Source organism: Miscanthus floridulus, chromosome 17 (genome assembly GCF_019320115.1).
Source record: "Miscanthus floridulus cultivar M001 chromosome 17, ASM1932011v1, whole genome shotgun sequence".
Taxonomy (NCBI): Eukaryota; Viridiplantae; Streptophyta; class Magnoliopsida; order Poales; family Poaceae; genus Miscanthus; species Miscanthus floridulus.
In genome coordinates this window covers 93,232,634-93,244,336 of record NC_089596.1, presented here as the reverse complement: position 1 = coordinate 93,244,336, position 11,703 = coordinate 93,232,634, and the positions used below count along the sequence as shown (strand labels likewise).

The following is an 11,703-nucleotide window of genomic DNA, read 5'->3' as shown; positions in this document are numbered from 1 at the left end:
CGCATCCAGATCTGCGGCACGGCAGAGCCTGCCACATCACCTGTCCTCGCCCGGGTCATCGCCACATCACCGGTCCTGCCGCGCCGCCATGCATGGCGCGGTAGCGTTGTTTCGCCGCGACGTGGCAGTAGGCGCGGCCAAAAGTGTTAGATTTGAAAAAAAATACGGTGTCAAATTTGGAAATAGTTTTAAAAAAGTGTTAGAAATAAAAAAAAATTCCCACTGCTCATCTCTTCTCGCCCGCCTGGCTGATCTGTTCCCAACCGCCGCCTGGAACAGCCGAAACGTATGCAACATTAGATCTACTTTTACAACACTAGATTTACTTTTGCAATATACGTTTGAAACACTTGCAAAACGTCTGAAAACACTTTAAAGCCATTGCAAGCATATGCAACATCCAGATAAAACACTTGCAACATATGCGTAAAACATATGCAACATCTAAATAAACACACCTGCAACATGCTTCTAGAAAAACAAACGAAACATTTGGAACATCCCCTTGCAACAAGCGTGCATAGCCATTACAACATACTCCATCCGTCCCAAAATATCTGTCGTTTTCGCTTTCCGAGAAATAACTTTGATAAAATATATATTAAAAATATTAATATTTATGGTACATAATTAATATCATTGGAAAGACCTTTGAAGCTAGTTTTTAATAAATTTATTTGGAGATACAAATGTTGTACGTATTTTCTATAAATTGAGTCAAACTTGCGGCACGGAAACCAAAAGCGACAGATAATTTGGGACAGATTGAGTATGCAACATCCAATCTACTTTTGCAACATCGATGTGAAACACTTGCAACACAGCTCTGAAACACTTGAAACATACGCTTTCAGCGCAATGTCACCTTGCTGCTTGGACGAATGGAGGCTCGTCGTTGCGGACGTTGGCGGCGGAAGGAGCTCCTCGGTGCCCCGGCGGAGGCACTGTGCTAGGCGAGCACCTGCCTTAGGCCGCGAGAGTAACGTTGGGCGAGCACCTACGCGAGGAGCACCAGGGGAGTACGGTGGCCTGCTCGGCGAGCACCCCTGGCGAGCGCCCAGCAGCCAGCGAGCACCCCCTACCTAGCGAGCACGAGGAGGCCAGCAGCTAGCGAGCACGAGCACCCCTGTGAGCACCTGGGTAGAGAGATTTTCTTTAAAAGGTGCGGACGGTGCGGTTGCGAGTGGGAAGCCGCAACCATCCGTCAGGACGTCCTCCCGGGTGCATTACCGACATTGTAAAGATCATCTGGTTTAGCGTTAATATAGGCATAGATATCCATGTTTATACATGATTTAAATATGGAATGCTAATTGAATATATTTTGATAGTTCGCTATCCGATTCTAGGTCCTAATTCGAAAAATGTGAAATTTCCGATATTATTTGTATCCACGAAGAACAATAGGGTAGCTACGTGCGTGCGTTTATAGAGTTGAGTGTGCGTGTTGTTGTCTGTGTTGCGTGCATAATTCACAAAATGAAAATATCATCTTAAATTTATACTTATGACTAATTAATGATATAAATAATAATTACTTTAATTTAACTAGTTTAAACTCTTTAAAAGTTATCTCTATGTTTAATATGGCTAATCATAAAGGTTAAGTTTATAATTTTAAACTGCTGGCTTTGCTATTGTGTTTGCCCGATTCTGACGGTTCCCTTTGCCATTATCTCTTATCAAATTCAGAGAGGGAACCTCGCATCCCAAGTGCCTGGAACAGCCGAACAATGAACACAACACACTTTCTGTTTCGGTCTGGGGCTCCAGCATGCTCTTGGCCTCTAGGCGAGTCCTTGACCTGCTTCAAGCTACGACCATTCCATAGATTTCAGACTTATTACTACGGGACGGGATGGCCTAGCCCTAGCTTAAGCCATTCAACACCAGCTACAAGACGCAAAAAAAAAAAAAAAAAAAAAAAAAAAAAAAAAAAAAAAAAAAAAAAAAACAGCTACAGGGCATGGTACACAGCTTAATAAGTCAGGACGCATTGTGTTACGAAAACCATGCTTCACAGAACCAAATACCAGAATAAATCATTTTTCATGTAGAACCCTCTTTACTCGAAAATTGCCAGTTGGAGTATTTATTTATATATGTGCAGAACATACTGCAACGAGGTCCTGTTTCCTGGGAGACAACCCACAACACTTACTGCTGCTGCTACTAATATTCCATCAGCCAACATACTTAAAAAAACAACATTTAGCATGCCTTGCACCGGCAGTCAAAGTTGCCCACTCGCACTCACGTACAGTAACAAAAAAAAAAGAGTACAACTCGCAGCTTCTAACTTGGAACTTGACGTCTATAGATCTGCAAAGAAATCCGATGCCGGCCTACTTGAACTCTGTCCTTTACCCGCCTTTTTACTCCTTGACCCTGAACACCCCCCAGTGAGAAGATAAGAAACAGCTTTCAGAGAAGAAATGTGAACCCAAAAGGCAGGATTATCATGCTAATGGCACAGCATAGTTCAATAAAATCTCACCGTTAGAAGAAGTTGCGGCCATGTCTACATCCATCGCATCATCATCGCTATCGTCATCACTATCATCGCTACCAGCTTCGGCAGGTTCGTCACCATTGACTACCTGTGGACCATTCAAGAGTTCTTCCAAGTCCCAGAGCTGCATATACGACAAACAAGATGTCAAGTCAGACCAATGAATGGGCACACCAACAATAAGAATCACCAACAATAAGAATGAGAAAGGATTGTCACCTTCAGCATTTTATCATGTGAGATGCTGCCGAGATATTTCTTATCGTTTGAGAAAGCTGCATAGCATAAATAAGTCATAAGAACATGCCGGTTTTTTCCACCAGATCTCACAATCAAATGGACGCACATACCAAGGGCCTCAATGGGATATTCTGAATGTTCAGCAAGTGGCTGTATTATCCTATTAGGTAAGATGCCCACTAATCTACACAAATAACAAGGATTTCATGTTAGAACAGCAATCCATCAGACTAACAGGCAATTGCCTGAGAAGTGAGAAGTTAACACAAAGCAACAGCTGTGAATTCCAAACCTGATCACACCATCTGATGAACCAGAAACCAAAGTTTCTTCATCCAGCTAGAACACGAACCCGACCCGTAATAAGAATGAATACACAAATAGGGCAGAAATGACAGTTGACATAATAAAGTTTGGGTCCCACGAACCTTCAGCATTGTATCCACTGACTGCGTGTGTCCGAGAAAGCGGTCACTAACCACAAAAAGACATGCCAGTGAACAATTTTAGACCACATCACTTGCAGAATTAATTGGGTCTAAACCACACAAAGTGAAGGAAGCAGACTGGCATCTCATAGTGGCATGTTTAGGAAGCTATGAATATTAGATGTCAAGATCCTTCTAAGGAGCTACTGATCACAAGATCTTTGCAAATTGGAATAATCGAAGAAAGTGAATTACACTTGGTCCAATAAAGCTACTTATCAAATTACCCATAAGAACAAAAAAGCTCCCACCTATGATAATTACAATGATGATTAGAGAAAATATTGGTAGGAAACATACAAGCAATATTTAGGCATCACAATATTAGGGAACGCCGCATCCAGAGAACTACGTTGATGGAATGATGGGGGCCCTCCGTTCCAATTATAGTTCACTTTGGTTTTGTCCTAAGTCAAACTTCTTTAACTTTAACCAAGTTTATAGAAAAAAAAAACACCAACATCTACAACATTAAATTAGTTTCATTAACTTCTTCATGAAATAAGTTTTGATAATGTATTTGTCTTGTAGGTGTCACTATATTTTTTGTAAAATCTTGGTCAAACTGAAGAAGTTTGACTTAGGACAAAGGCAAAGTGAACTATAATTTAGATTGGAGGGAGTACTATACAAATAGCATTAGACAAAATAGTGTCATTAGTGAAGTTTTATCTTTTTGCTATTTTATTTCAGCAGTTAATGTTGTGTGATGAAAACAAGGTTACCTGCAATCCTTAAAGTATCCCCATGAATATAATAAGAGTGCTCCACTTGGAGTTCCACAAACAACCTTTTTACCATTCTAAGAGTCACAAAGAATAAGATAAAATTCAATTATCATGACAACAGGACAGAAATGTTGCTAGCAAAAACTGTCTGCCAAACATAGGTACCTTCATTACCACCAAGGATAGCAACTCATCTTCTGAAAATTCAGATCGTGACCTTACCTGGTATTAAATTAAAAACAGTTAAAAGATTGCAAGTTAACTTACAATAATTCATCGGTAAATGATAACCGTTGATAAGAAGTCCTAAAACACGAATTCAACACACTGGAAGCAAGACTCGATGTACTCCAAAGGTACTCACTTTATTCCTCCGCAGGTTGTTCACAGACAAAGTTCCATCCCCACTACAAGGAAAACAAAGATTCAACACAAATAAAATAATACGATCGGTGATCATCTTTAGTTGTTTGCCATACAGACAATGTTTCAACTGTGTTTGATACATATCAACTGCAGGGAATCTAGTTAAACCTTGTGGCCAGTATCTGATTTGAGTCAGCCACATAGGTCATATCTGAAATGTAATCATCATGGACTTCAAAACTGTTGCAGCAAGATCGTTCCCGGGCATCCCATACCTAAAATTAAAAGAATGAGGATAACTAAGTCAAAAACTACATTATACATCTAATACAAGATAATTGCATATAAAACAAATTTTGTGTGCAAAAGGAGCCATCTCATAAATGTCACTTAAGTCCAAAAACAGACATAAGTGAACATTTTTGTAACACGGATTTTAGTATCCTTGGTACAAGCATTGTTATATAAATAAGCTTGTTAATGCTTATTTTCGTATGACACCAAAATGTCAAGGTACTGGAAAGTGGAAACAAAATGATGAAACTGAACTTTATTTTAACACCTATACATCTTAGGCCAGCAGACTTACTGCTTCATACCTTAATGCAGCCTTCATCATCACCTGTGGCAATCGTAGACTCAGTAAGACAGACAAGGCGGTTTATGGCATTCCTAAAATCAAGTTACAAATGGGCCAATGTTTAGTTCCGCAAACAAAATAAATACTAGGACTGAAAACTAACAAAACTCACTCATGTGCATCCTCCAAGTGGGCAATGGCCTTGCCTGATTCTACATCTGAGGCAAGGACTGAGCAATCAGCTGACCCCGACAAAATCACTGGACCAAATCACAACAGCAAGAAAACCATCAGGAAACGGTTAGATGACGTAAGGTATGCAACAGGATGCATCAAGGTGTGCTCCCCTCCCAATTAGTTCCAGTTTGTCATTGCCAGCTTAAAGCAGCTAATTTTGCAGCAGCATTTTTTAAGCATAGCAGAATTAGAAACAAAGATCAGAATATAATAATCCATAAAACATAGTGCAAGTGGGTTCACAGGTTGGCAGGTATATAAGAGCATTCGATAAGAAAAGGCAACAAGGCATTACCTTTTCCTGAGTCCACAAAACGAACAGCTCTGCATGACTCCTTGTGAGCTTTTACCGAAAATAACCTTAGTATCAAACAAAAACGAAGTGAGATCAATCTCTACGATATGGAATCAATCTTCGAATTGCCAAAGCATGGGTGCATAACCTCAATGACAGACTCCATAACTACGGAATGCACTAAACATATGATATTTCTACCGTTGCAATTCAATTCAACTCGACTACAGAGTTACATAACTGTGGACACACCTAAGCAAAAACCAAGGAACACTAATCTGATGCCACAAGCAAAGCAACACGGTGCCGAGCACCGGAAGGCGGAATTCCAAGTGTGAAACTAACAGAGCAGGAGCAGTAACAGAGCTTCCGTGAGTACCTCTCAGGCTGCGACTCCGGGCCGTAGCCGAACCTGTGAAACCAACCAGATTGGAAGCGGTTACTCTGTGGCGGTAAGAACAAGCAAACCGGAACGGGAAACTTGGAAAGGGATAGGGTTTAGTGTGTGTGGTTCGGAGGTCGTACAGGCAGAGCTCGCCGGTGATGAGGGAGGTGACGACGAGGGGGGAGGACGGGTGGAAGTCGAGGTCGAAGGGCAGCTCCTCGTGGAGCGCCTCCATCGCGGCGGCTGGCAGAGACGGAGGCGGGCGGGCGGGCGGCGGCGCGGCTGGCAGAGAAGGAAAAACAGCCGAGGGAAGGCGTCTTGCGCGGGCTGGGCTATAAGGCCCGAGACAATACAACGCGCGTACGCAGTTTTCAGATAGCTGGGCTGGACATGTGTAAACGGGCTCCTAAGTAGGCCTAATCTACTACTCCCGGCCTAACAAATCTGCTTTTGCGAAGTTTGATCGCATCTTCTTTGTGTTTTTTCATCCAAATAAAAAAAGGGATATATGATATATTTCAGATGTCTGAAATATAGAAGTTTTTCAGGTAAAAAAAAAATTAAGTTTTTCAGGCAACAGTCATACTCCTAACTATTAGTATTCCCTCATGTGCAACACAGTGACTGCCAACAGTCACAGATCGCCTGAACGTTCAGGCGCCTGAGAGGGAGGAAAAGTGTATAAAAAAATAGTTGAACTGTTGTATTTTGCTGAGTAAAAAAAAAACTAGTTGAACTGTTGTATTTTGCTGAGTGGTACAGTGGTACCGTTCTCCGATAAGAACACGAGTTTTCATTGCTGACTGGCTGTTCACTGTTGCCACCGCACAATGACACTGGCAGAGTGGCAGACTAACCCATAAAAAGACCATTAGCGGTCCAATAGAATATTATTGTACTGTTACTCACTCCGTAAAAAAAATTATAGCTCTGAATCTGAACACACGCCGTAAGCTAAAATTGTGTTTGTTTAAACGGAGGCAGTAGGTCCGAGTATTCGTCACGCCAGTCAATGATCGGAAACGAAGCGCAGTGCTGTTGTTTGGCTGATCAGGAGGTACGACCGTACCCATACAAACAGTGGTAGCGACCAGGCAAGTGCCGTCAATCTCCCTGCAAAGTTGCCGAACCACCACATGTTCAGACGGGCAGCGACCGCATGAAAAGGCACGCTGAACTAGACGTCGGTCCGTCCGTCTGTGCAGTGTCCACCGCCCACACTCACCTCCTACTGAGACTGATGGGTGAGGCCTGATGCTCAAGAGGCGGGGCAGCGCGTGAGACTGATGGGCAATGACACGCCCACACGATCCACCAACACCAATCCACACATGCTATTATGCTAAGCACTTGATTAGTTTGGTGAAATTTAGGAATTTGGCTATGGTAGCATTTTCGTTTTTATTTGGTAATTAGTATTTAATCATAGACTAATTAGGCTCAAAATGTTTGTCTCGCAATTTTCAACCAAACTATACAATTAGTTTTTTTTATCTACATTTAATACTTCATACACATATCGCAAAATTTAATGTAATGGCTATTGCAGCACTTTTTGAAAAAAAAACTTTTTAAAACTAAACGTGGCCTAATCCAGGAGCGTCCACGCCCACGTGAGCACAGGCCTGAAGAAGGGTGAAGGCCTAGCCAGCAGTACTCTCTCGCGAGACAAACCTATTAAATCTAGTCTATAACGTGATAATATGGTGCACAGCAAACATCCGCTAACGATGGATTAAATAGGTTTAATAGATTTGTCTCGTGAATTAGTCCAGAGCTTCTGCCATTAGTTTTAATATTAACTCATATTTAGTCTTTCTAATTAACCTCCAAATATCTAATGTGACAAGCCTAAGGATCCCAACACTACCTCGCCATTATCTATTCAGCTATCATATCATTTCACCCATCGATGGTTCGGTTGGAGTGAGTCCATATGAACCGGGATATCAATGATTGTAAATTGTAAGACGTTTTAATTTATTTAGATGTGTAGTTTTTTTACAAAGACTCTACAAATACAATACATATATCTAGGAATTGTTCTTCATCTATATTGTACACACGGTTCGTATAACTCTAAATCTCAATCACAAACATATATGGCGATTCATATACGGATGACCGCACATGCAAATACATAGCAAAAAGGCTACGAACATGGGCCCAACGAACGGCAGCCAACATTCTTATAGGTGGAGTTGAGCATAAACTTATTTCTTGTGTCTTCCTTCCTTTTCCTTCTGCCAACAAAGAATAAGAAAAATTGATTTAAATCTTCCCAGCTTAGTTGGTTAGATTTCTTGTGGTGGAACCTGCCCCAATGGGTTCAAGTCCTCAACTTTGGCACAGGTGCTCGTATTTTTCTAGATTTATTCTAGGATTAACGACGTTTTGCTTTCAGTGGTAGGCGACGTTTCCTTCGACAGCGAGACGCCTGTGGTGACTTTGTCAATCTCGAGATGTGCTGACACAGTCTTTCGGGGTGCTCATAGCTATAGGGTTTACGTGCGTGTGTTCATAGGGGTGAGTATGCGTGCGTATTGTGGGCGTCTGCGTTTGTACTCATGTAATTCACAAAAAAAAAGCAATCGGCTTGAAGGACAGACTTATTTTCACTAGTCGTTCACCGTGGTCAGATCTATCAACAACAAAACAGAAAAAAGACCGGAGAAAATTATTTCACGGCAGCAACATCATCTCCGTCTTGATGTCACTGTCCAGAAACCTAATTCTCTATGTCGCCATGCCAAGGAAGCTACTGACGTTGTAGTTGTCGCCCTCAAATCTATCGGAGTCGCCATGGAGAAACTAAATCTACTCTACCTTCCCGTCGTCGCCGAAAAAGAGGAGGAAACAAATCTCCAATAACAAGAAACTTTGCATTGAGAGACTCTAACCTAACAGAACCCGATCACCCGAAACCTGTTAGAAAGATGGATCTCCACTCCCTTCGGCTCCGACGACTTGCCGGAGGCGGAAGAGAGGGACGAGCGGTGGTGGAGGCGGGAGGCCGGCTATGGGGGCGCCCGGGGATGGCGCCCTAGGGGTTTAGATCTAGGTAGATATAGTAAAAGAAATGTAGCTAAAAAATTAAAATATCTTTTAAATGAAAACGGAGGAATCAAAGGATAACGAAAGCCGGTGTTAATAATGAAAGACGGAGGAGGAAAAGTTTTAACCGTTCACGACGTGTGTTTTATTTTTTATGACTATTCTAACCGCAGACAGCGCGTGTTTGATGAGTGACGACAAAGCTACCATTCAGCACTTTATTATATTGGCAGACGGAAATGAGAGATTATTTTTTTTGTAATGTCAAAGAGACTATGAGAGAGATTATTTGTACGCTTCGCTAAAAAACCGACCGAAAAGTCTGTTGAAGTCACGCGCTCGGTGCATCCGTTGACCGCTGGGGCCCACGACCACTCTCTGCACAAAAGTGAATGAATGAAGTGAAGTGATCCGACAAACCCCACGTGTGTGCCAATCAATCACGCACAAACGTCGTCATCCTAGCTCTCCGGTCTTCACACTTCACTTGAAGGACTTCTTGTCACGAGGCGCAACTACACTCCTCGGAATATCTTCAACAACGTCACCTCATATTTAAATAACGCTAAAGTAAAAATTTTAATATTTATTTTTATCTTCTCTAGCCATAGAACCAAAAAACCATTTCTATAAATAAATATTTAGAAGAGAGAATACTTATATTTAAATTATATAAGCTAAAATAGGTCTTGTATATAAATATTCTATTAAAAGTTAATCCAGTATCATTCATGATCTATATTATTCTATTAAAAGTTAATAGAATATCATTCATGATCTATTTTAGGTCTCGTATAGATATTCTATTAAAGACTAATAGAGTATCCTCCACGACCTATTTTAGATTTGTGTCTGGTCATCCATTGGAGACGGTCTCAGTCCTCACACAATCAACATCGCAAGTTACAGCAACACAGCTACTACGTACAAAGAATCAGAGATCAACCGGTGCAAACAATGCAAGTTCATGCCAAAGCATTGCATGGAATGCACCCACGCGACCACGCTGGATGATCAGAAGTTCAGAGCAGAAGGCAGCTGCACAGCGCTACAACGGCGGGCCTGAGCAGCCCGGCCGGCCAGCGACCCCTCGTCACCTCTCCCCTGACCACTCTCCCGACGACCGAGCTCTCCGCGGCGGCGGACGTTTCGCAGGCGACGTCGTCGCCGCAGACTCCGACGCCCACGTCCGGCACGACGGCCCGGTCGGCGACGCACAGGCCCGGGTTGCCGCTCAGGTCCAGGTTCCGGCCGAGCTGCCTGAGGAACGCGCCGTCGAACGGGACGACGCCGTCCAGCCCGTTCTTGCTGAGGTTGAGGTGGTACATGCGCTTCAGCCGGCTGAGCCCCGCGGGGATCCGCCCGGTGAGGTTGTTGTTCTCCAGCGACAACGTGGTGAGGCTGGACAGGAGGCCGAACGTGTCCGGTATGGAGCCCGAGTAGCCGGAGTTGGCGAGCCGGAGCTCCTGCAGCCGCGCGATGTTGCCCAGCTCGGGCGGCAGCGGGACGCCCATCGGGTTGTTCTCCATGATCAGGTACTGCAGGTCGCGGAGGCCGGAGAGTCCCGCGGGGAGGCGGCCGCGCAGCCCGTTGTTGCTGAGCGCGAGGAAGGTGAGCGCCTTGAGGCGGGTGAGCGCGGCCGGGACGCCGCCGGTGAGGTTGTTGGAGCTGAGGTCCAGCTTCTGCAGCTGGGCGAGGTCGCCGAGGCGGCTCGGGATGGGGCCAGAGAAGGAGTTGTAGCTGAGGTCGAGGCCGACGAGGCCGCGCAGGTCGCCGAGCGCGCTCGGGATCGGTCCCGTGAGGGAGTTGTAGCTGAGGTCGAGGTGCACGAGGCCCGCGAGCGCGCCGATGCCCCGCGGGACGGCGCCCCGGACCAGCGCGTTCTGCGACACGGTGAGCACCTGCAGCGACCGCAGGATGGCCAGCTGCGGCGGCAGCGTGCCGGACAGCGACGGGTTGGCGCGGACGCTGAGCTGCTGCAGGCGCGACGACGAGAGGTTGGTCGCCGGCGGCAGCGCGAAGGCGGCCACGGCGTCGGGGTTCTTGAAGCAGCCGACGAGGAACAGCGCCCGGAGCTCCGGCAGCGCGAACGCGGCGAGAGGGAACGTGGCCGTGTCCTTGCACGTCGGGTTCGGTGGCACCCCGAAGTCGAGGCGCGCGACGTGCATCCGCGCCGCGCCGCTGCCATTGTTGGCGCCGGGAGTAGTGGTCCCGGGCCTGCACTCGAGCCCCGGCCACGGCGAGGCGCAGGGATCGTCGCCGGCGGCCTCGCGCCAGTCGCGGTCAGCGGAGAGGGACTCCATGACGCGGAGCAGCGTCTCCCGCTCGGCGGGATCCATGGCCGCGGCGGCCGCGGCGACCTGCATGGACAAGAGGAGGAGGAGGAGGAGGAAGTACTGGACGGCGGGGGGGAGGGGGAGGATCCTGGAGGGGGAGGAGGACGGTGCCGGCGCCATGATGGCCGCGCGCGCGCGCGTGTGGCTCTGCGCTCTCTGCTGCGGCTGCCAGGTGGTGGCGGTCTCGGGTTTCGCTTTTGGGGGCCGTCGATGGTTTGAGCGGGCGCGGGATCGAGGGAGGCAACGTTTATATGTCGAAATGCGGGTCGTGTGGGGTGGCCTACACCTACAGCCTACAGGGGCATCTGACGTGACGAGACCGAGGAGGGCTACCTGTCCGTACAGAGGGGAGAAATACAGTGTGTGCGTGCGTCTGTTCGCTTGATCCATTCGTTGGTTTCTGGATTGGTTTAACTGGCTCGTGCTAATTTATTGTAAGAAAAAATATTGTTGACTGGTTAATTTGAGTTGGCTGAAACCAA

At 45.7% G+C, this 11,703-nt stretch overlaps 2 protein-coding genes across 2 annotated transcripts; both read right to left on the bottom strand.

Moving 5' to 3' along the window:
• Nucleotides 1–2,063: 2,063 nt before the first annotated feature.
• LOC136517646 (WD repeat-containing protein 55-like) lies at nucleotides 2,064–6,124 on the bottom strand. The gene is made up of 15 exons (XM_066511264.1): nucleotides 5,972–6,124; nucleotides 5,826–5,858; nucleotides 5,447–5,511; nucleotides 5,087–5,174; nucleotides 4,934–5,006; nucleotides 4,503–4,609; nucleotides 4,333–4,375; nucleotides 4,134–4,190; nucleotides 3,966–4,042; nucleotides 3,181–3,226; nucleotides 3,045–3,091; nucleotides 2,863–2,936; nucleotides 2,732–2,787; nucleotides 2,498–2,636; nucleotides 2,064–2,388 (listed from the first exon to the last, which is right to left on the bottom strand). Exons 1-15 carry the CDS (start codon nucleotides 6,064–6,066, stop codon nucleotides 2,315–2,317), a joined length of 1,074 nt encoding a protein of 357 aa, XP_066367361.1. The 5' UTR covers nucleotides 6,067–6,124; the 3' UTR covers nucleotides 2,064–2,314.
• A 3,612-nt stretch (nucleotides 6,125–9,736) lies between these two features.
• Nucleotides 9,737–11,395, bottom strand: LOC136518714 (receptor like protein 29-like). Its single transcript, XM_066512400.1, has one exon. The coding sequence runs from the start codon at nucleotides 11,339–11,341 to the stop codon at nucleotides 9,908–9,910; it is 1,434 nt and encodes a 477-aa protein (XP_066368497.1). The 5' UTR covers nucleotides 11,342–11,395; the 3' UTR covers nucleotides 9,737–9,907.
• Between the last annotated feature and the right edge of the window lie 308 nt (nucleotides 11,396–11,703).

Bases quoted from the DNA above. Each gene is read 5' to 3' on its own strand.
- LOC136517646 (XM_066511264.1), bottom strand. From the start codon at position 6,066: ATGGAGGCGCTCCACGAGGAGCTGCCCTTCGACCTCGACTTCCACCCG. The intron at 4,191-4,332 runs GTGAGTACCTTT...ATTTAATACCAG, and splicing joins ACAACCTGCGGAGGAATAAA to GTAAGGTCACGATCTGAATT. The intron at 2,788-2,862 runs GTATGTGCGTCC...TATGCTATGCAG, and splicing joins ATATCCCATTGAGGCCCTTG to CTTTCTCAAACGATAAGAAA.
- LOC136518714 (XM_066512400.1), bottom strand. From the start codon at position 11,341: ATGGCGCCGGCACCGTCCTCCTCCCCCTCCAGGATCCTCCCCCTCCCC.